Genomic DNA, 21,602 nt, shown 5'->3' with positions numbered 1-21,602 from the left:
AGTTTAATGGTGTCTCGTCTGGGCTAGAAAGTAAGACATTTTGGGTTTATAAACCCAATGATTTATCACTATATTTACAAACCAAAATTTTATGACCCCAATGAATTTTATCAAATAACCACCTACAGTTTATTGATATAGAACAGAAAAGTTTGAAACAAATAAAATATGTTTTCATACTAACAGAATTTTTACACAATACTCATGATTTATACTTTTTTTTAGACAAATTAAGATTCTAAACTATATGTATTATGTGCTAATTAATTTTCGAATAATTCATACATTATCTATTTGGAGTTTCAACTCAAATATGGATACTTCTATTACACTCGGTATACTATTTTCGCACTTCAAATAGAAAATGATCTAATTTAAACAACATTTCGACCACAAGAACTCTTAAAAATCCATATCCTGTAAGTCAATGTCTAAAATTTGAATAGCAATATATATATGTTTCTCAGTTAGATCGCCGACAAGAACTCTTACAGTTCCAGTTTCTTCCCATTATCCAATGGTCCAATTATTCGAACTCTTCTATCATATCATTTTTTTTTGTTCAAAACTTTTTATAGTTTCTTCATAGTTTTCTGTCATAATTGGTATATATGTAATTTTTTTTCTTGTTACATCTAGTTTTAAATAAGAAACTTGAAAGTAGCATAATGAGACATTTTATAACCAAAACAAACAAAAAAGAAATTACAAAAGGTAAATAATTCGAAACTGGTCAAGTTAGCTACACAAGAAAAAAACGAGGTCGATCTTGGTTTGACATGGGATAGAAAGAGAGGCCTAAGCCAGGAGCGGCAAAAGCTGCCGTTTCCATCGTCATCCGCTGCTGAATGGTGGAGGCTCCGGCGTCAGCAAACTCCTTCACCAAATTACAATAATACCCTTTGATATTCTTCACGAGCCTCACATAATACAGTCTCAGCCACTTGAACCTCATCCTTGTCACCATCCTCTTGAGCGTGAACCTACCACGTGGCGTACTGTTTTTCCGGCCTAGGCGTACGACTTGTGGCTTACGCCGGCGGAGGGAGACCTTCCGGCGAGTTGATGGCCACCGTAATACGGTGGAGGCGGAAGTGATGATCGGATGAGGATCCATTGGCGAGAGGTTTTTGCTGAGATAAAGATATAGAGAGATGGTTTATGGAGTTAAATGGAGAAACTTATATATAGAGAGAGACTAGAGTCATGAAATTTGCTATGCGTTCACTTAGGAGGACTTAATATGACATATTGAGTAAATTCCGTAAACTAATATCGTATGTCCAAGTCCAAATCATAAACGATTTCTAGTTTTTGTTGTTATATATATATATTTTGGGGATGACCTAAGTACCACGACATATCATTAGTGCCACATACCTTTGATATTTTTTTGGTATCGAATCTTATTATATATATAAAGTTAGTAAATGGAAATGGACTGCACACGATGCTTGTTATAATTTAGCATTATGTTCCATCTTCTCATCGTAAATGATACTAAATGTTCATTATTAAACACCATAGTATATGAAGTTTTTGTGGTAAACATTTAACGACTGTAACTAACTACTGTATATATATTTTTTTTTTTTGAAAGAACTAACTACTATGTGTTATACATGTATATGTGCTCTTAGTTCGACATGACTAAATCTATCGATTGGTTACAATTTCGTATAACGGTAATCATCTAGTCAAAGCGCAAATGAATAGAGATGAGAAGTGTTTAGTAGCTATTAGCTAAGCTTGAATATAGACGAGAGTGAGCCAATTTATGTGCTGGTGCAGAAGACGACACATAGTTACGTAGCTCAAGGGACCCCTTTTGTCTCAATTATATACAAAGTCAACTTTATTGCAATTATAGTGAAAACCATTCGCCGGAAAATTATACGTTTTCTTGACTTCTGTTTTAGTTTTGTGTGTGCGTCAATTCATGGACGGCTATTATTTCTCTATTTATTTAATTTATTTCTTGTTTGCTGTTGAATGTTGATTATTGCCAGAGTATTTTCATTAGTTCCCCTTCTGTCTGTACAATTCATCAGATACTTTTTCGAAAGAGTGTTCACCGAATCAAAAGCGACACTATTACTGATCTTGATTATTATCAAATTACAGGAAAACGACTCTCTTTTCCTTTTTCTTCCGGTCGAATTGAAATCGTCAGTTTTATTTAGAAAATAATTTTACAATTGTAAATCGAATTGTTCTGCTCATTCACCCATAGTGGTCTAACCCACGAGTGAGAGTTTAACAATGAATAAACAGATCGGCCCATTAAACAAACCCCATTAGAATATTTTTGTGTGTGATGAAATCCATGAAAGTAGAGCCCAATTTTAAATATCAATCAAAAAGACTGAACTGAGCTCTGACTCCATTGAACGGCCACCGGACTCTTGACGACGTGTTCACCATCCGTCCACTCGATCGACCCGAATTCATGACCCGGCATGGATCCATCTCCGCCGCCGAGCACAACGCTCTTAAACGTGACTTCGAATTCCAACTCGCTCTTCTCCTTGCTAAACGCAAGCTTGCTCGGAGACACCTCGATCTCAACATTCGCCGGAGATTTAACCCCGATTTCGTACACCGCGTCAACGTTGCTTCCCACGTTTTTCACAACTCTTCTGTATTTCAAAACATCGACGGTCGATCCGAAAACAACGGAGAAAGATGGGTAATTGAGATCGCCGGCAGTTCTGAGCTTGCTCGTCTCGCAGGCGTTGTAAAGAGCTGGATCCTGAAGGAATACCAGAATCCCAGGAAACTCGTATCCTACGGCGCAGAGGAAGGCGACGTAGTCTTTCACATCGATGTCGTAAACCAAACCAGGATTTAAGGCTTTGTTTGGGTCCACGTGGCCAGCTCCGTGGATAAATGAGTTGGATGTTTTTCCGGTGGCCAGATCCTCGATTGGCTCGCCGGAATTTTCGGTAACGTAAGCGGTTGTTACGAGAGCGGATTTGATGGCCGCCGGTGACCAATCGGGATGAGCTTTACGGAGGAGAGCGGCGAGTCCGCTGACGTGTGGGCACGACATCGATGTCCCGGAGATTATGTTGAATTGGACCCGTCTCGGGTCGATATCCAAATCGGTCGGACCAACCATTCCGGTCCAACCGGCTAAAATGTTAACTCCTGGTGCAATCACGTCCGGTTTGAGGATAACCGGGGTTATATGGTTTGGTCCACGGCTGGAGAAGGCGGCGACTCTGGGAGAAGGAGGAGATGGTCCGATCAAGGTTCCTAGGAAGCTGATTGTTGCGGTGGGAGAGTCTGAATTTTTGATGTAGTCGCGGATTTGATCTCCAGCTTTAGCTCCGACCATTGTCGCCGGGACGAGATGCGAATCGGCGGTGAGTTCTTCACCGCTTTCAGCTGTGTTCGCGAGAATCATGCCGGCTCCGCCGGCTATCTTGACGGCACTTCCTTTCTCAACTCTGGCGTTTCCTCCTCTGTCACAGAGAACGATCTTGCCTTCCACCAAGGATGAGTTCAATTTTCCAGGGTAGCACAATCTGCTTCCGCAATCGCCGGAATACACCAGAGAAATCTGAGAATCGGGGAGAGATTCGCCGGCGTACAGTGACGTTCCGGTGAAGACTTTCCCGTCGCCAGTGATTGCGTTAGCGGTGAACTCTCTGTCGATCGTGGACGCACCAACGGTGAGGATCCAAGGAGCGATGTTGGTGGCGGTTTGTGGTCCTGGACCGGAGTTTCCGGCGGAGCAGGAAACGACGATACCGTGCCGCGTCGCTCCAAAAGCTCCGATCGCGATGGAATCCTTGTGATACTCCGGAGCGTAGCCGTTGGCACCAACGGAGAGAGAAATCACGTGAACACCGTCCGATACAGCCTGATCCATGGCAGCAAGGATATCGGAGTCGTAGCAACCGCCGGTCCAACAGATTTTGTAAGCGGCGATTCTCGCCTTAGATGCCATCCCACGCGCCAGTCCGCTCGCGTATTGGTAAAAGCTCGCGTTGGCAACAACCGATCCAGCCGCCGTAGACGCCGTGTGCGTACCATGACCTTCTGTATCGCGCGGCGATCTCGATTCCTTCGCCGTGTGCGTTGTTGATCCATTGCGATGCGTTAAATATCCCTTGTAAAACGCTCGAGCACCGATGAGCTTCCGATTGCAAGATGATGCGGGAAAATCCGGTCCGGTCTCGCACTCGCCTTTCCAGGTAGATGGAACGGGATCGAGACCTGAATCCGAGAAACTCGGATGCTCCGGCCAGATTCCAGTGTCTAGAACGCCGACGATGACGTCTTCTCCGTAATTGGAGTTGCTCCAGAGACCAGAGTTATCGGAGAAACCGAGGAAGGTAGGGGTATGAGTTGTGTGAATCTCACGCGCCTGATCTGGGATTACGGAAATGACGGCGGGGTTACGGCGGAGAGCGGCGGTCTGAATAGGGGAGAGACGAGCGGAGAAGCCATGAACGGCGCGTGAGTAAGAGTAGAGGAGAGTCGCGGGTTGGGGAGAAGATGGGAGGGAGCGGAGGAGAGAGTTGTGCCAATGATTGTGGGAGGAGAAGAGGGAAGGCTTATGAGAGCTCTGCACGTGAACGATGTAGGATGCTATGCCTTCCGATGAAGAAACTGAAGATAAGAAACAGAAGAAGAGAGAAAAGACGATGAAGACGGAGGAGAGAGAGAGCTTAGCCATGGCAAGTCGCCCGATGGAAGAAGATTCGTTGTGGCTCTAGAGCTCCTGAATCTTTTATTTCGTCTAAGGCCACGTCAGCAATATATGAATTATTGGTGATAACAGGTTTGGTATTATACAGTATCCATTAAAAAATTTGAAGTTGATAATGGAAATATGGAGGAGGAGACGTGGGTCACATGACTGCGATTTATTAATATTGATTATTGACACGAGGATAAGAAGATTCTTGAGGTTATATAAAGTGGCAGGTATGACAAAACGACTGACCAATCAGAAACGAACACATATATTTAAGCTCTTATCGAAATATTCAAAAACTATGAACGCTCATTACAAGTTTTGATATACATTGGCCTCTAATTAGTCGTTGGTTACAGATCAAACAAGGTTACATAGCTTTTAAGCAGCCCATGGTATGAATCCCATGGCGCAACTGAGCCTGAATGTGACGAATATCAGATACAGAGCAATGAGTCCAACACCCAAGGTTTTATTAGGTCGCATGTCGTTGCGTGGGAGCACAACCATAGCCCAAACCAAACCGAGTACTAGAAACCCAAGTGTGTAGAACAAGCTTTTATCTTCTGGTACAATGTACGTGTCAGGACTCTTGGACCATGCGCCGAGAAGCATCGACATACCGAGCCCAACGAGTGTGTTGAACATTGGACCTGCATAGCATCCCGATAGAGCGATTTGCACACCGTCCCCACCGTTCATCGACAATGCGATGTTCGACACTAAGTCACCCATTGAGTTTCCCCAAGCGAGTACCGTTAGTGCAAGTATCGACGGGTTGATTCCATAGATCTCACCAAATGTCACCAGAAGAGCTACGAGTTCGTTTGCAATCATGTAGAACCATACGATGCTCATGATAAACCCACCAAGAACCCAAGGGATCAAGAATCTTCGAGGTGGGTGATCCGGTTCTGTGTTTTTGTAAGCAAGAAAACCAAGAGCTGAGCCTATAGCAACGCCGATAAAGTAAGCCACAACACAAGCTTGGGGACTCACATTGTCTTGGCTACTCCAGAGAGATGCCAAGAGTACAGGGGCTAATGAAACGCTAGCCACGGCATATGTCTTTGACCATGTATCTTCCTCGACCGATGGAATTGTTAACCTCCTTGGAATCGTCAGTGGAATTTCCAACAAGGAAGTGAGTTTAGTACACAAGGAGCTCTCAACTTCTGCACTGTCGTCAATCCACCCCCAAGGTGGCCTGTCATCATCTTGTACACTAACTCTCGCGAAATGGTTTGAGTAGATGGCCACATTCGAAGCCCACATCCATTGAGGAAGAGAGTTCTGTAGCCGAGGTGGACCATCCTCAGTGTCAGTTTCGATCAAGGGGCTATGCATTGGAATATCCTCTTCAACACTCGGGGAAAACACACTTCCTTGCATAGGTAGCAAAGGAGTAATAGCTTCTAGCTTAAACCTCTTAGCATGCTTTCTCAGAACAACATTTGCCGCCACGAGGAAAGCATAAACCACATATATCGAGACAAACGCTATGGCGACCCGTACTGTGACTTCACCGACCATCAAAATAATTGATAAAGACACGAGTGTGAAAAGGAAGAAACTTAAGTCTCTGATGAAGCATTTCTTATCGATCTTGACTTCCATGTCCGCAACACAAAGCGAGACAATCCCAACAACAACTGAAGTAACAAACACAGCACCACCCAAGACGCTGTTAAGACCCACTTCTCCTTTATCAGTTCCAACAAAAGCAGCTATACTTGCAAACACATCTGGTGCTCCATTCCCAAGTGGGAGTAGCGTAACACCAGCAACAGTTGGAGGCAGCCTCAAAAGCTTTGAAAGCTTCTCCAACGAACAGCAAAAGTAATCTGCAGCAGTATTACCCAACAGATAAAACAACGCGACAAGCCAAACACCCAACATCATGTAACCCAAGATCTTGAAATCTCTGCAGGAGCAGTAAAAGAAGTTGAGGTAATTAAAGAATCCATCAGGGGAGCAAATCGGATTCGCTCTTAAGAACTCGCATTGATCAGCGTAACCCATGTGATTGTGTAAACCCGAGCATAATACAGTACTAGTGCTACTCAAGCTGTTATTACCAGAACCGTTGATTAGCTTAGAAACGTTTGTGTCAGCTTCGCTCATATGTCGACGAACTACCGTAAATTGGCTAAAACCATTGTTGAAATTAGCTTTGGAGGTCGAACCACCACTACCACCATCGACGAAAGACGCGTTACTTCTTAACAAAGGGTTCCTGAGTATGTCGCTCCGATCAAAGAAGAAGACAAATAGAATCACAGCACAAATCCCATTAAAAATCCCTCGAAATTTGGGATTTTTCGAGCTACAAAGAAAATTTACAAGGCTCATTTCAAACGTTTTATTACCAATCAACCATAAACCCCAAACCTCGCCGAACCAGAAAGGGGCCCTAGGGTTTCAAACAAACAAGAGACGATCGATATTGAACTTCTTGAAAGACCCTAGGATACCCAGATTCGGTTGAAAGAAACGCAATTGAGAATCAAGTGATCAGCAAGATCAATCGCCGATCGGGATATTGTAATTCCTCGTAATTAACCCACAATTTTGAAAGTTGGCCAGAGAAAATGGGTGTGATCGTAGCACGAAACAATGGTGAGGAATCTTTGCCCAATCAAAACAATGGTGGACTTGGTCGGATATTTTTGACCCGGAGAGACGTGGCATTCTTTTCAATTTAATAAATATTCGTCTGTTGATAAATTCTCTCCCAACTAATGTTTGTTTACACACGTATGGCTTTCAAAGGGAACGATAATGATTAACAGCAATGGGACAATTCATATTTGTCTTGAAGGTGTATTTATAATTATAATCGTGATTAGGCCAGAAAGATACAATGTCATACTTGATTCATTCGATTTATAGTTCTTGTCCTCTGTCCTTTCCCCATTTTAAAAAGAAATATCCTCTATATATAGTACTCAACAGAGACAAGGATCATTAGCAAACATCGAAATATAGCCTTCTTGTACATTTTGTAAATATAATAAACATTTTCGAATACAAAAAACTCAGTTGGAGGTATTGGTAAATAACGTAAGTATGTATTTAGTATTTACAACTGCATATAGAAATTTTACCGCCAAAAAAAAAAACAAAAAGAAACTAAAACACGAACAGAAGGTTTAAGGTTGTTCTTCCGGTGTTAGCTCTTGTATTAGCCGTTCGATCTGTCGTCTGTAAACAGGCATGAAGTGATCGCTTATCATCCTCTGCGATAACCTCACCTTACTATACAATGACCTCGGCGTCAGAAAGATTCCTACTCTACCCTCCTCCACTGTCTCCACTGTCTCAGGCCTCTCGGGGGCAGAACCGTCTTCTTCTTCGTTAGCTTCAACGGCCTCATGCCGGACTGTGACAATGTGCATAATTTTACCCGGCGGGAGAAATCTGTGGGATTCTTTCATCTCAGGCGTCCGGATCTCCGGCTGAGCCACACCGGCCTCTGCGATGACGGCTTCTTCTTCTTCTTTGATTACTTTTGCCACATCAGCTTCTCCAGGCAGCTCTGAAGAGTCATCGTGGTAAAGGTCATGCTCCAGCTGCTGCCATAGCTCGGCTTCAGTCATACGCTCTTCGCGTGTTTCGATTTCCGCTGGATCCTCGCACTCGTCAAGATCTGTGGCTCCAAGACAAGCAGCAGATGTTTCATCGTAGTCAGAACACTCAGCTTCTGATTTCCATTTCCCTGTGATTTCTTCATCTGTGGAATTACTACTAGTGGTGGCAAGAAGAGGATCTACGGTTTCGGGTCTAACTTGGGACATTGCTTCAGAAGAATCTAACTGATGTTCCGAGTTTGATTGAGTAGCAGGGACTCTGCGCCGCGGTCCGATACATGACCAAGAAGATAAGCTTAGTGCAGGACGGGTCAGCATACTCTGAGCTCTTCTCATCACAACCTGCATAAAGTTTGTTTTACTCAGCAACTTTTTCAGTCTTGAAAGCTGTTTAAGTTCAGAAGCATATTCCATGTAGTTTTATTACCTGTGTGCCGCTAGACACTGGACGTAGCATTGCACCAGCACCAGCAACTTTTGCTTTGGCAGAGGCCATAGATGGAAGGCGGGATCCTAAAGCCGTCGCTGAGCGATAAACAGTGCTGAGGATTCTAGTCCGTTCAATTTGATTTCTCAGATCATTTAGCCAAGCAGATGCTGTTACCTTAAGAGGTGAGAAAAGGAAGAAAAAAGGATTCTCTTAACAAGATACAAAGAAAAGTTCTCCCAAGTGCATAAATGAAGCGTTGTCAAGGCACATAATTTGGGGTTTAAGAAGCTAACCTCAGCGCGTAAGTCATCTACTGATGCAGCAGAAAATGTAGGCACCAGATCGGCTCCATTTATGACAGACACGATGAAGTCGTTCCCAGAGTCAGCTAATTCCCAGGTCATACAAGCAGCTGAAGAACATAGGAACAAATGCTCAGTCTTATGTCTTGAGAAAGTATCAACAGATGTTACTGAAAACTATGTTGGATGAAAAACCTGGAGCAAATGTAACACAGGTAGCTGTAGAGAGCATTTTCTGCTCCCGCAAAATATATGTCAAAAGAGCAGCCGTTCCACCACCCAAAGAGTGCCCAACGATCTGCCAACAAAATGCAGGATAATGATTGATGTGTCCGAACTAGAGATAATATTTTCTTTCAAACACTTCTTTTCCAGAAAAGGTGAAGTAGAAAACAGGAAACGGGGAAAATAAAGTACCTTGATTTTGTAATCTGGATATTGCTCAAGACCCTTGAGAAGGCAAGGGGTGGCAAGCTTTGCTATACACCGAGCAGCAGCAACCATACCACAATGTGCATATCCTAAAACCAGATTGCTGACACCTCTCTCGTTTACAACGGTATGATGGAATGGCACAATTCCTCCTGTCGCAGCCGTCAATGTGTCCTTGATGCTATGCGTTCCACGGATCAACAATAGAATACATTTTGTATTGTGATCGACAAGAACCGTAAAAGCTGGCTTCAATATCTGCATGATGCGAAATTCACAAACCAATTCTCAAATTCTCTGTCTAAAAAGTGCCTAGGAGTCGAGAGTTGTTGTAAAATTACCCCAGCTTTGGGTTCGTGAATAAGGACGTTTTCCTTTGTAAAGCCAGTCTCTTCTAAGAACAACGGAAATGTCTTCTTGGAGAAATGCCAGCACAACGTCAACAAGTGCAAATAATATCTAAGTTCAGTGGCTACTTCTGGTCCTTTGAGCTCAATGCTCTCTTCACCACCAAAGACACGATCAACATGTAGAAGTCCCTGCAGTTTTAGTTACACAAATTAAAATGTTCGCCCTTTGACCTAAAAGATGACAAAAAAAAAACCAAAACTTGTGACAGTGATAGACATCAAGAGATGTTTACCTGCCTCTTGATGAGAAAATTGATCCCAAAAGCAAGATCTCCAATTGGCCACTTCCCTAGAGTCTCGGAGTAAGTAAAACGAAGAGTCTCAGAGAGAGTAGAAATTGTCTCCAACCAAGTTGCTGGAGCTTGAATAAGTCTATGCGAAACACGGTCAATCCTCAAAGAAGCACGAGTAGTAGAAGTTTCAGAATTCTCATCGTCAACATCAGATGGACCCGCTATTAATTTCCGGTTCAACGTGTAGTATAGAAGAGCAGCTGCTCCAGCTGCTGTGGCCATAGTTGCAGTTGCCATGATCAATCTATCCCTAAAACATCAATGAAACAATTCGGTAAACAACATTACTTGTTGCTCAATAGCGTTTTGATCTAAGACAAAACTCAGTCTAAGACAAAATAAAAACAAAACTGATCTAACTACATTGGATGCCACAAATTCAATCTCCAGAATCAGCTACGAGTGCATTATGCTCTCCGACTTTTGCCAGAGATCTTCAAAACATCTACAAGCTGGAAAATCGGATACAATTTCGTACGAAAGGACATTCCTTTCACGAATTATCCCCCCAAAAAATAAAAATTTCGGGATAAAGAAAACAACCACCCATAAATAGAAAACTCTCACTTTCCTGAAATTTCTCGAGAACCACAACAAACCATACTCCTGATAACTATCGCGTTTTAAACCGATACAAACACAAAAAAGAAGAAACTTCAAACAATCCAATCGAATGTGATTCCGCCTGAAGCTTAACATGATCTATTGCAGAGGAACAAGATCCGTGACCTAAAGACACAGAACGAAAAACCCCCAAAATCCCCAAAAAATCGAATCGTGTAAACACGAAATTCAATGAAAATCGAACCTGGAAAATAAAGATGAAATCGTGACCCTGATTTGAGGGTTTTACAGTGGAGAAGGTTAAGGTTGCTTGCTTATGTACGATATCTCCGTCAAGGGGGGTCTTTCTCTCCGATGATGATAGATTAGCTACAAAAGTGCAAAATTGATTTTTGCTTGCTTTAAATAAACTGCGCTACGTTTTTGTGCTGAGCAAACGCCGCGTAGTTTCGCGCCGCCAAGATCTGGTACTAGCGTGGCGAAATATTACTGGATCACTTAGCTGTATAGAATAATGAGAACTTTTACAGTATTAAGCAATCAGCAGTACATGTCGAAAAAATAAAAAAGAAGAAGTAAACAGCAGTACAATTTCTATTGATTTCGCTCATAAGAACATGGTAAATCTAAAAATTAATTAATGAGTTCTGTGTATTGTAGTTACGAATAAAGATGTCTGTATATTGCTTATGTGATCACTAAACTTCTAAAATGTAGCAAACTACCAATTAAGCTTGTCTTTTGTGGTACATGGTAGCAATCATATTATTAGTTTTTTCCTTACAGAAAATAATTCCAGTCCTTCAAATATAAGTTAAAATATGTGTTGACAATACATAACTAATTATTTCGAAAAATTTCATGATTAAATATAAACAAAAATCCAAAGACTTTGTTTATTTATCGACGAATAAAACAAAATATTTATCGAGTTAGAAAATCTCGGACATTTTTGGCCCTGGCTCCGTCAAAGGATAAACGAAGAATACTTAAGAACCAGTGGTCGATTTGCTCGCGTGATTTTCCTAAACGATTATCACATCCAATTGCGATCGGATCTGGGTTTAATATTTTTTCGACGAACCCGTGTCCGTGTTCGATCTGGAATTGAAAGTCACAAACTTTTTATCGCTTCCTTAAGCTGAACTCTTTGGTCAAAACCCTAATCTTTTCCTCTTTCCTCCTTTTTTTTTTCCTATCAATTTTCGATTCGTGTGAGTGCTACTCTTTCTCTGTTCGATTTGCCAATCCCATCTCTTCAACTGCAATCTGAGAACTTTATTCTCGGTTGTGTTTTCTATAAAGACCGAAACTTTTCTTCAATTTTAAGCAGATAGAGTCAGTGACGATGTCTTGGGCTGGTCCTGAAGATATATATCTTTCAACTTCGCTTGCCAGTTATCTCGATAGTAATCCGTCTCTATTTCTCTCCTGATTTCCAGATTTGTATATATGTATTTATGTATGTAAGGCCTGATGCCTCTGAATGCATTACGTGAGCTTACTCTTGCAAACAATTTTCAATGTTTCTTGCGTTTGATTTTTAGCTCTTATTGTTAAATAGGCTGCGGCCTTATTCAAATCTTGTCAATTTGTTGGTGTTGTAGTATCGTAAAGAGACACTCACTGCTTAAAAGATTGAATCTTCATATCTTTTAGTTTAATTACTGAGTCTAGTCTGATTGTTCATTGATAATTGTTGCTAAGCTTTTAGCATGCACCTGATCGAAATGATGAAACTTCCGGATCTAACTTTAACCTGTATCGAATATGCTTTAGTATTGGCTTAATAATTAAGATTCGAGTTCTTTGAGTGTGAATGTTCATGATCTTCTTTTTACAGATTTTTTTGGGATGTGCGTTTATTTTCAGTCTCATTTAGAGTTTAGGTCTGCTCTTAAACATAATTCAATGTGCGTCAGTTGCTTATGGATGTTGGCTCTGCTCTTGATAATGCAGGAAAGCTACTTGTGCTCCTTAGAGATGGTAGAAAGCTAATGGGAACGCTCCGTTCATTTGATCAATTCGGTATACATTTTGCTTTTTCATTCTTCCTACATTTATGATACTGTTAGTGGGAGAGAGATTAAAAGTATGCTTTATTTGCTTTAAATACACAGCCAACGCGGTTTTGGAAGGTGCGTGCGAGAGGGTAATTGTAGGTGAACAGTACTGCGACATCCCTTTAGGCCTCTATGTAATCCGTGGAGAGAATGTTGTTCTGATTGGTGAGCTGGTAAGATGTCTTCTTGTTTAAGTTTTTTTTTTTGTTATCTCACTTTGTGTAATCCAGTTCACTGATTTGTCCTTAAAACCATGTGTTAGGACACGGAGAGAGAGGAGCTTCCTCCACATATGATTCGCGTCTCAGAGACAGAGATAAAAAGGGTAAGGCAGAGATCACATCACATGTTCGAATTTCCTCACGTCAGTAACAAAACTCTTGTGGTGTTGCGTGCATACTGATGATTTGGTTTCGGGGGAATCTGTGTGTTCTTCTGATGCAGGCGCAAAAGGTGGAGAGGGAGGCGAGTGAGCTGAGAGGAACAATGAGGAAGAGAATGGAGTTTCTTGACTTTGATTAAGATGGATTGTGTCCCTATTCATTCTTGGCTTGATCCTCTGCTTTGGCTCGCAAGTTTTATGATGAGCCTTTTTGGTGTGTGGATGAAGATATAGGAGAGTGACGCAGGTCTCATGTTTCGTTTTGGAAGAATATGACAACAAATAACTTCTGTGTGTACTTCGGATCTATTTAATCTTTTTTTTTAAGAAAAAAGTGGCAATCTTACTTATCTTGGAATTGAGTTGAGATGGAATTATTTCTATCTAAAACCAAGACCTAATATTTTGCTTTAGATTGACAAAAAAAAAAAAGAAAAAGAAAAGAAAGACCTTTCTTTAATGAAGTTTTGAAACAATGTTGTGATCCTTGTTCATAATAGACTTACTAACCAAATTACACAAACGACAACAGAAATTGAGCAAAAGAGTAGTGGAGGTGGGGGACATTGCGGAATTTACATGGTAAATATTGGTTTGGTGATAAATCAGGACTTTGGTTAAAAACGAAGAGAGTATACATATGGCACAAACAACAGACATGTATGGTTTATTATTCCATCGGGCAGAAAAAGGAACGGTGCATAAACCACCAACCCGTGAATAAAAATTCAAAGAATGGCTCTATTCTATGACCTGCTAACGTGGCTGAGGGAAACAAAAGAAAGAAAAATAACCTCTTGGTTTTCGGTCTTGTTTCATCGCCTCCTCAAGTGTGGCGGTGTGGTATATCCTTCGAAGAAATCTAAAACAATTGTCTCGATATCTTCAACCGAATATTTCAAGTAGTTCTCAGGGTGTCTTCCACTCTCTATATGACCCCTGAACGTTCCAAGAAACGATCTATAAGTCGGGATCAGATGCTCGGATAGAGATATTCAGAGCTCCTCTCTAAGCTGAGCATCAGGAACCGACCATGTGGACTGAGTCCTATGAACCTCTTCGAACATTGCATTGAATGCCTTAACCGATCTCTAAGTGCACTTCTTTTTAGGCTTTTCAACTTCTCGTGTGTCCGTATAAATTTTAACTTTCCGAGTTACTCGCGCCGGCGGCGTAAGCTTCCCGGAAATTTTTTAATTTTTTTGACAAACTATGCGGTGAAATCAAGTCATAAATGCTATTATGCCTAAACTAAAGTCCCACTTTCTCCGAAACGAGACACATCTAGATATTCAATCAATCAATGTCTTATGATACAGTATTTCATTTTATTAGTGGGATTATTGATACCAGACTTGCCGGTAATTTTGGAAACTTTTTGAATTATCTAATATATATCTCGATAATTATATGACAAATACATTTCGATAGATATATGGTCACCTCCACTACTTGTGAAATATTTAATTTCAGTTAACAAATTGATTTAGCCGTTCAAGATAAATATAAAAACTAAACAAAATGTTGTATTTGTTTCCGTGCTAATAAATTCGGCTATTTTACCTTATACAAATTAATTCTAAAGTATTATGACGTGATTGGACCGTATTGGCAAGGACGTCAATTTATATTATCTCTGACGTTTTTGTAATGAAATTACCTGCGGATAAGAACGTACAAATTTGGTGAAGATTTTCAAATTAGTATAATGGAGCTTTTCTAAAAAAAAAATTTGAATAGTCGAAAACCAGCTAAAATACATGTACATTGTCAAAACTCATAATGAGATGTGGTTGGTGGACCATAAATTTTAATCGATCCGATAAGAAATAATAGTATAATCAAGTCGCAGGATATTGAATGTTTAAAAATAGGCTAAGTTTACTTTACAATGAGGATGATAAACCAGAATTAAATAAACTGATAAATTTCATTAGAAGTTTTTTTGATAGATCTCACATTAAAAATAACGATAAATAATACAAATGTATAAGATATTATACCATTAGAGCATGTGCAATGGGAGAGATCTTCATGGGTCTCTATCCCTTTTTTTTATTAATATTATGAATTGTTTTATAAGTAGAAACTCTTGTAATTTTTGAGGGTCCAATAGGAGAAACTCAAATTAATTTCTAAAAAAAAACTTATACAATAAATTTATTTTGAACTTCAACTACAAACCAAAGAATCAACTTTAAACCCATTCACAAACCCATACAAACTCATCGCCACAATGATCATGTGCAATGTCATACTTAAACTTATACTTAATACAAGTTTCATACAAACTTATTCTAAAATCATAGTTAAACTCATACAAATCATAGTTAAACTTATACAAACTTAATACAATGATCAAAACTCGCTGTATATACTTGATGCCGAAGACAGTGACTGGCTTCTCACCGAAGAGAAGGGTCTTCTCATCCTTAACCTTGAGTTCATGGTGTTTCCATTGACCGTGAACACTGTTGTACTTGAACATGTAGGTCTGCAGCAATCAAAAATTACGTCACTCAAAGCTCTAAGAACTCAATTGATACCAGGCTAATCGATTACATTACAGAAGCACCATATCAATCATCAGTTCCAATATAGAGATCTGATCAGCTAATCAAAACTCAACAAAATCTTTGTAAACCTGCTTCGGGACCTGAGTACTCAATAAACAAACCATCTAGACACCGAAAACACACATGCATAATAGTGGATGATAATGATACGATCCATTTTCCAATTGCGACGAGGTCAAATCGATCAACGCTACTAATTGAATCCCATAAATCAACAAATCGAAACAATACCAAACAATCACTTATCGAAAAACAGTCGAATGAAGGAAACAAACCATGTACTCAGTGGTGATGAACGGATCGTTGACGGCGACGAGCTCAACATCGTCCATTTGAAGAACGACTCTAGCGACTAAACGACCGATTTTTCCAAAATCTAGCGATTAGAGAAACCAAAAGTCAGATTCCGCCACCGTCTGAAACTCGCTGACGAAGGATCCTGATGAAATCGACGACTTGCAGTTCGATGGAGATAACGAAGAAAGAAGAGAGGAAAATGGTTTTTTGGGGAGCCAAAAAAAAATTATTTGAGGACCCAAAAATTATTTTTTCTTCTCTTTTTTTTGAGTCCAATCATATTTCACCACGTGCGTGTGGAAAAACGTTTCTCCTAGCTCCAAATTAGGCGATGCTCTTTTTACTGATTTATTTAATTAAGCTAAAATGGTTAGAGACGGGGTTAAATAGCCCATTGCACATGCTCTTATATTATTTGAGTCCTAGAACTTAGACCACGAACTCAATAATCTTATAAAATGACCGGACTAACCCATTATTACACGTCTGGATCCCACATATCGAGTTCGTCAGAATAATGGTCCCTCGATATCCACAGGATCAACGACGTTGTCTAGATATGGGCTTGGGCCTGAGCCTGGGCTGTCAGCAAGATGAAGAAAAGACAAGGAATATCATTGGCTGTCATCGAAAATAATCATCACAGGTCCGTCACCTTAGTTTTCACCAGCTTTCTTCTCTTCAATTTAACAATAAAATAAATCGTCCTATAAATAGTTCACTTGTGCCGCACGGTCCCTCTCATCTTCTACGGACAGCTTCTTTCTCTTTCCTCTCTGATTTTTTTTTTTTCTTCTCTTACTTTTATTTTTTTTTAACCTTTTTTCTTTTCTTTTTTAGTTTTTTTTTTCTTTCCCTTTTCTCGTTTTCCTTTCTTCACCTCGTGACCGATAGTACCTGAACCTGAACCCTAGCAGAGGAGAAAAAAATCAAAAAAATTCTGTGGGAAAAAATCAGATATCTTTCTTTTCTGCAGTGGAAAGAAGAAAAAAAATGCAGAATCCGAGGTTGAAGCAACAGCAACACCAACAGCAAGCTCTGATGCAGCAGCAAGCTCTGATGCAGCAACACTCTCTTTACCATCCTGGTGTCTTGGCCCCGCCTCAGGTTTTTCTACCTATATATTGTTTCGATTTGTCTAATTTGCGTAGAAAATGGAGTTTTTTAGGCTCAATTTCGCTTCTCTTGTGGGGTCCTTTTTTCTCGGGTCGGGTTTAGTTTTTGCTCATCACATCTCTGTGTTCCTTCATTTTTTTCTTATTTCTCGCTGTTGAAATACTTGATTGACGAAAGGCTAGGGTTTCCAGATCCTGTAAGCTAGCAATTCGTTCGTTTATCTGTTTGATGTCTTTGTGTTTTACTCAAGTTTTCGTTTTTCCTTTCTGGGTTATTGCCACACATCGTGTTGTTATTATTTTAGCATTAGATTTTTGATACCGAGAACGATTTGTATTTTTGGTGAGCTGATGTTACCTTCTCGAGATGCTTTAAAGAAATGATCTTTCTTCTTTTTCTGTAACCCATTTTTCATCTTTGGCATTTGCAGTTAGAGCCTGTTCCAAGTGGAAACCTTCCTCCTGGTTTTGATCCCAGTACTTGCCGTAGCGTGTGAGTGATTTGATTGGAGCATCATCACTTTTGCAATTTCTTCTTTTTTTTTTTGAAGGTGCAGTTCTGAGCTTATGTTTTCTATCTCGTATATTCGCAGGTATGTTGGAAACATCCATATACAGGTCACAGAGCCTCTTCTTCAAGAGATTTTTACAAGCACTGGCCCTGTTGAGAGCAGTAAACTCATCAGAAAGGATAAGGTAGAGAGATTCGAAATCCACATTTTTTGTTTTTCTTCTTTATCTTGTAAAGATTGTGAAAGCGACCCTCTTATAAAAGTCCATATACTTGTTTTGGACGAGTATAACTAAACAATTGCTTTAACGGGGATTCTCAAGCTTATTAAAAAGGGACTCATAAACATGCATCTTTCTGTTTTCACAGTCATCGTATGGATTTGTTCACTACTTTGACCGAAGATCCGCTGCTCTGGCTATACTGTCTCTGAATGGAAGACACCTGTAAGGATCAATCATCAACATTTCTGTTCCTCTCTTTATAACTTTGAACGCTTTCGCTTAGGTTTAATACTTGAATTCATAGGTTTGGACAGCCTATCAAAGTCAATTGGGCTTATGCCACTGGTCAGAGGGAAGATACATCAAGTAAGTTTTGTTTTTTTTTAAGGAGCTGCATTTTCTTTGTTTTTTCCGGAAAAGCCTGGATGCTTAATGCTTTAATTTCTATGAGATGCAGGTCATTTCAACATTTTTGTTGGAGATCTCAGTCCAGAGGTTACTGACGCGGCATTATATCAAAGCTTTTCTGTTTTCTCCACTTGTTCGTAAGTTCTCATGCTTGATCAAACACTTTTTTTAGCGAATTCCAATTTGTCGTAAATTTTTTTCTGTTGTTCTCAAAAGTCTACAAAATTTCCTTATTGATTAGGCTAATTTGCTGAAACATTTCATCCATCTCATAATCTTTAATCGTGTCTAATATGATTACTCACTTGAAGGGATGCAAGAGTTATGTGGGACCAAAAAACTGGGCGCTCAAGAGGTTTTGGGTTTGTTTCCTTCCGCAATCAACAGGTACTTGTATATTCTTTAAATCACGAGGTGTATAATTTTTTTAAGATCGAGAATTGTTTGTGGTTTTACATTGATTTTAAATGTTAATTTGATTTGCAGGATGCTCAAACTGCCATAAATGAGATGAATGGTAAGAATTGTGTAGTAGCTGAAATCTCAAGGCTTCATTCTTTTTTTTTTGTGAACTCTGCTTTGTTAGTTCTGAAGCTTTTAGAATGTGTATAATACTGTGCCTAGAATTAGAAGCACCTGAAGGATTCTGTGTGTGTGTGTTTTTTTTTTTGCGGCTTAGGCAAAAGCTTTTGATGTTGTTTAACCTCTGTTCCAATCGGGGTCAGCTTTTAGAACTGGGTTTTTCATCTTTTCTCTTTACTCTTAGCACTTAAACTTTGTTTTTATCTTCTCTTCTCAGGTAAGTGGTTAAGTAGCAGACAGATCAGGTGCAACTGGGCCACAAAAGGCGCTACTTCTGGTGAGGACAAACACAGCTCTGATGGAAAAAGTGTCGTGGAACTAACAACGGGCTCTTCAGGTTGTCTTTCTTTTACTGTGCGTATTCTGATTTTAATTTCTTTCTCGTTAAAGTGGGATTCTTGAAACTACATTGAATTTCTCTTGAAACTACATTGAATTTCTCTTGAAACACATGTGGGCTCCGTACTAATTGTAACTGGGTAATATGAAACATTCATAGCTAACGAAGATACATTCGCCGTTTGGTTATGCAGAGGATGGTAAAGAGACCTTGAATGAGGATGCTCCTGAGAACAACTCTCAGTTTACCACTGTCTATGTGGGAAACCTCGCCCCAGAGGTAAATTCATGTTCTCTAGGAACTTCTCATTGTAACTTGGTTCACCATCATAACAAATACAGCTTTTCATTTAAGCTCTCTCGTGAATTACTGCATCAGTAGGTTCTGGTACCTTTTTTACAACTATTTATCTTGCAGGTAACTCAGCTTGATCTACACCGCTACTTCCATGCTCTTGGTGCTGGAGTTATTGAAGAAGTCCGTGTCCAACGAGACAAAGGCTTTGGTTTTGTGAGATATAACACTCATCCCGAGGCTGCTCTTGCTATTCAGATGGGCAACTCTCAGCCTTACCTCTTTAACAGACAGATTAAGGTACCTTTTACCTCTCTCTATTTGATTTCGCTGCTCCCAAAATTGCATTCTCTGACATCTCTGGAAACGGTGCTCAAAATGTAATTTGACACTTGATTCTGTTATCACTTTGATTTGTAGTGCTCATGGGGCAACAAGCCAACTCCACCAGGAACAGCCTCAAACCCACTTCCTCCACCTGCCCCAGCACCAGTGCCTGGTCTGTCTGCAGCTGATCTCTTAGCCTATGAGAGACAATTGGCTCTAAGCAAGATGGCATTAATGCACCCTCAGGGTCAACATCCTCTAAGGCAGGCAGCTCATGGAATCAATGCAGCTGGAGCCACTGCAGCCATGTATGACGGTGGCTTTCAGAATGTAGCCGCAGCGCAGCAGCTCATGTACTACCAGTAATAAACCTCAGATCGTGGCGCCATATCACATATCTTAAGTTTCAATTTCTTTGCTTTTTTTTTGGCCTAGAACTTGTTTGTGTGTGTGTCTGTCTGTCTTCTCTCACTTAAGTTATCTATATAAAGTTTTTATCTTCAGTTGTATGCTTAGCTATGTATCCCTATGGATTGTAAGACAAGCAAATTACATTCAATAAAAGGGATTTGGAGATCCTTTTATGTGATTTGACATGAGCACAACAAACAGACAAAAAGAAAATGCGGATGAAATCAGTCCGTCTCTAATCGAGCAATGTAAGTGTCATAGAAATTCCCGGCTTTTTCGAGATCTCCCAGCTCAGTGTAACAGTCTGCAATAGCTCCATATGCTTCAGTGCTTCCAGAATCTTCTCCTTCCCTCTTTGAGATGGCTAGAACCATGGAGTGATACTGTATGGCTTCTCTATACTTCCCTTGACGTTGCAGCGAAGCGCCCAAGCCTCTGGCAGCCTTCTTTTCTTCGATGGGGTCTCTGAGATTCTGGGCAAGTTCCAAAGCTATCTTGAACTCTGCAAAAGCTTTCTCTGGTTCTTGATTCCTCAGAAAGATCTTTCCTGTTTTCAACTTGGAGATCAACTCTTGTTTCTTTGGTTCCACAATGATTTCACTCTCTGGGATTCTTGCTCCCACTGGCGCATAACTTAAGCCTGGTGCATAAGACTCGATTTTCGCTTGTCTCCTAAGGGCAGCGTTAATCTGCCTTAATTGTTCATTCAACCTCTGTAACTCCCCTCTCCTCTGCCGAGCAAGCAACCCTGGTTAGTGCACCACAAAAGTGTTATCAAAACCCCAACGAGTACAGTTTGTAGAATCATATATCGAAGAAAGAGCACATTACTACCTCCCACAGTGGCCCCAATAAGAGCTACAAGTGACAAAACTGGCATGCTGAACATAGAGCTTTCCGGCTCACATACCTCAGCAGCCAAAGCTTCAAGTGGCGTACCCATCAGAAGGGAGTTTGTCAACATCACTGCCATTACCGGTAATTTGAGCCTCCCAATTCCCTGCCACATCTATGTCTAAAGGCTTACTATCACAATGGAAAACTTGACAACAGGAAATAAAAAACGAGTCAAACACTATCCTGGTATTCAAGGAGCAGAAAACTCATATAGGTTTTAGTTGGATATGGGTAAATATCCTGGAAGTCTGGAACTCACCAACATACCTCAAAAGCTGACAACTTGTCAAGAGTTTCCACGCTGCCAAATGGTGTTTGAAAGATTCCCTTGCTTTCACGCTCCTTGGGCTTGGTAGACAAATGTTTAATCTTGGAGATAGGATGATTACCCCCAGGTTTTCTGACTAAAGAGTAGCCAATGGATGTAGCAAAATTTCCATTCTCTG

The 21,602-nt window shown here is 40.4% G+C and overlaps 8 protein-coding genes across 10 annotated transcripts; 2 read left to right on the top strand and 6 right to left on the bottom strand.

Annotated features, from left to right (window-relative positions):
* Nucleotides 1-659: 659 nt before the first annotated feature.
* On the bottom strand, nt 660-1,220 carry LOC18023451. Its single transcript, XM_006407070.2, has one exon. The coding sequence runs from the start codon at nt 1,115-1,117 to the stop codon at nt 743-745; it is 375 nt and encodes a 124-aa protein (XP_006407133.1). The 5' UTR covers nt 1,118-1,220; the 3' UTR covers nt 660-742.
* A 935-nt stretch (nt 1,221-2,155) lies between these two features.
* Nucleotides 2,156-4,821, bottom strand: LOC18023450 (subtilisin-like protease SBT1.4). The gene has a single exon (XM_024159980.1). It carries the CDS (start codon nt 4,685-4,687, stop codon nt 2,357-2,359), a length of 2,331 nt encoding a protein of 776 aa, XP_024015748.1. The 5' UTR covers nt 4,688-4,821; the 3' UTR covers nt 2,156-2,356.
* Nucleotides 4,822-4,952: 131 nt separating this feature from the next.
* Nucleotides 4,953-7,346, bottom strand: LOC112088995 (cation/calcium exchanger 3). Its single transcript, XM_024159773.1, has one exon. It carries the CDS (start codon nt 7,058-7,060, stop codon nt 5,090-5,092), a length of 1,971 nt encoding a protein of 656 aa, XP_024015541.1. The 5' UTR covers nt 7,061-7,346; the 3' UTR covers nt 4,953-5,089.
* A 329-nt stretch (nt 7,347-7,675) lies between these two features.
* LOC18023449 lies at nt 7,676-11,102 on the bottom strand. 2 transcript variants are annotated; one of them, XM_006407068.2, is made up of 8 exons: nt 10,974-11,102; nt 10,106-10,415; nt 9,804-10,001; nt 9,448-9,720; nt 9,226-9,328; nt 9,022-9,140; nt 8,726-8,902; nt 7,676-8,640 (listed from the first exon to the last, which is right to left on the bottom strand). In XM_006407068.2, the coding sequence occupies exons 2-8, from the start codon at nt 10,400-10,402 to the stop codon at nt 7,861-7,863; spliced, it is 1,947 nt and encodes a 648-aa protein (XP_006407131.1). In that variant the 5' UTR covers nt 10,403-10,415; nt 10,974-11,102; the 3' UTR covers nt 7,676-7,860. The 2 variants fall into 2 exon arrangements, with proteins under 2 accessions (XP_006407131.1, XP_024015596.1); XM_024159828.1 differs by lacking the exon at nt 10,974-11,102 and adding an exon at nt 10,529-10,914.
* A 590-nt stretch (nt 11,103-11,692) lies between these two features.
* On the top strand, nt 11,693-13,517 carry LOC18023448 (sm-like protein LSM1B). The gene is made up of 5 exons (XM_006407067.2): nt 11,693-12,138; nt 12,689-12,757; nt 12,850-12,965; nt 13,055-13,117; nt 13,237-13,517. Exons 1-5 carry the CDS (start codon nt 12,078-12,080, stop codon nt 13,312-13,314), a joined length of 387 nt encoding a protein of 128 aa, XP_006407130.1. The 5' UTR covers nt 11,693-12,077; the 3' UTR covers nt 13,315-13,517.
* Nucleotides 13,518-15,306: 1,789 nt separating this feature from the next.
* LOC18023447 (glyceraldehyde-3-phosphate dehydrogenase) lies at nt 15,307-16,320 on the bottom strand. Its single transcript, XM_006407065.2, has 2 exons — nt 16,026-16,320; nt 15,307-15,668 (listed from the first exon to the last, which is right to left on the bottom strand). Exons 1-2 carry the CDS (start codon nt 16,080-16,082, stop codon nt 15,372-15,374), a joined length of 354 nt encoding a protein of 117 aa, XP_006407128.1. The 5' UTR covers nt 16,083-16,320; the 3' UTR covers nt 15,307-15,371.
* Nucleotides 16,321-16,788: 468 nt separating this feature from the next.
* LOC18023446 (oligouridylate-binding protein 1C) lies at nt 16,789-20,437 on the top strand. The gene is made up of 12 exons (XM_006407064.2): nt 16,789-17,154; nt 17,594-17,655; nt 17,756-17,858; nt 18,043-18,119; nt 18,202-18,263; nt 18,355-18,442; nt 18,617-18,692; nt 18,792-18,822; nt 19,105-19,224; nt 19,421-19,506; nt 19,645-19,821; nt 19,942-20,437. Exons 1-12 carry the CDS (start codon nt 17,041-17,043, stop codon nt 20,212-20,214), a joined length of 1,269 nt encoding a protein of 422 aa, XP_006407127.1. The 5' UTR covers nt 16,789-17,040; the 3' UTR covers nt 20,215-20,437.
* On the bottom strand, nt 20,391-21,602 carry LOC18023445 (protein FLUORESCENT IN BLUE LIGHT, chloroplastic). 2 transcript variants are annotated; one of them, XM_024159164.1, is made up of 3 exons: nt 21,416-21,602; nt 21,094-21,268; nt 20,391-21,007 (listed from the first exon to the last, which is right to left on the bottom strand). In XM_024159164.1, the coding sequence occupies exons 1-3, from the start codon at nt 21,419-21,421 to the stop codon at nt 20,484-20,486; spliced, it is 705 nt and encodes a 234-aa protein (XP_024014932.1). In that variant the 5' UTR covers nt 21,422-21,602; the 3' UTR covers nt 20,391-20,483. The 2 variants fall into 2 exon arrangements, with proteins under 2 accessions (XP_024014932.1, XP_024014933.1); XM_024159165.1 differs by having other exon boundaries at nt 21,424-21,599.

The sequence above is a fragment of the Eutrema salsugineum genome, unplaced genomic scaffold (genome assembly GCF_000478725.1).
Source record: "Eutrema salsugineum unplaced genomic scaffold, Eutsalg1_0 scaffold_13, whole genome shotgun sequence".
Taxonomy (NCBI): Eukaryota; Viridiplantae; Streptophyta; class Magnoliopsida; order Brassicales; family Brassicaceae; genus Eutrema; species Eutrema salsugineum.
The sequence above is the reverse complement of the archived record's forward strand: the minus strand, read 5'-3'. Positions and strand labels throughout refer to the sequence as shown.

Excerpts from the sequence above, each read along its gene's own strand:
- LOC18023448 (XM_006407067.2), top strand. The coding sequence starts at position 12,078 with ATGTCTTGGGCTGGTCCTGAAGATATATATCTTTCAACTTCGCTTGCC. Across the intron at positions 12,139-12,688 it reads GCTTGCCAGTTATCTCGATA|GAAAGCTACTTGTGCTCCTT; the intron begins GTAATCCGTCTC and ends TTGATAATGCAG. Across the intron at positions 13,118-13,236 it reads CAGAGACAGAGATAAAAAGG|GCGCAAAAGGTGGAGAGGGA; the intron begins GTAAGGCAGAGA and ends CTTCTGATGCAG.
- LOC18023445 (XM_024159164.1), bottom strand. Across the intron at positions 21,008-21,093 it reads TATTGGGGCCACTGTGGGAG|GGTTGCTTGCTCGGCAGAGG; the intron begins GTAGTAATGTGC and ends TGCACTAACCAG.
- LOC18023449 (XM_024159828.1), bottom strand. Across the intron at positions 10,002-10,105 it reads ATTTTCTCATCAAGAGGCAG|GGACTTCTACATGTTGATCG; the intron begins GTAAACATCTCT and ends CTAAAACTGCAG. Across the intron at positions 9,329-9,447 it reads ATCCAGATTACAAAATCAAG|ATCGTTGGGCACTCTTTGGG; the intron begins GTACTTTATTTT and ends TTTTGTTGGCAG.
- LOC18023446 (XM_006407064.2), top strand. The coding sequence starts at position 17,041 with ATGCAGAATCCGAGGTTGAAGCAACAGCAACACCAACAGCAAGCTCTG. Across the intron at positions 18,264-18,354 it reads TCAGAGGGAAGATACATCAA|GTCATTTCAACATTTTTGTT; the intron begins GTAAGTTTTGTT and ends TATGAGATGCAG. Across the intron at positions 19,507-19,644 it reads TGGGAAACCTCGCCCCAGAG|GTAACTCAGCTTGATCTACA; the intron begins GTAAATTCATGT and ends TTTATCTTGCAG.
- LOC18023450 (XM_024159980.1), bottom strand. The coding sequence starts at position 4,687 with ATGGCTAAGCTCTCTCTCTCCTCCGTCTTCATCGTCTTTTCTCTCTTC.
- LOC18023451 (XM_006407070.2), bottom strand. The coding sequence starts at position 1,117 with ATGGATCCTCATCCGATCATCACTTCCGCCTCCACCGTATTACGGTGG.
- LOC18023447 (XM_006407065.2), bottom strand. The coding sequence starts at position 16,082 with ATGGACGATGTTGAGCTCGTCGCCGTCAACGATCCGTTCATCACCACT. Across the intron at positions 15,669-16,025 it reads TCATCACCACTGAGTACATG|ACCTACATGTTCAAGTACAA; the intron begins GTTTGTTTCCTT and ends TGATTGCTGCAG.
- LOC112088995 (XM_024159773.1), bottom strand. The coding sequence starts at position 7,060 with ATGAGCCTTGTAAATTTTCTTTGTAGCTCGAAAAATCCCAAATTTCGA.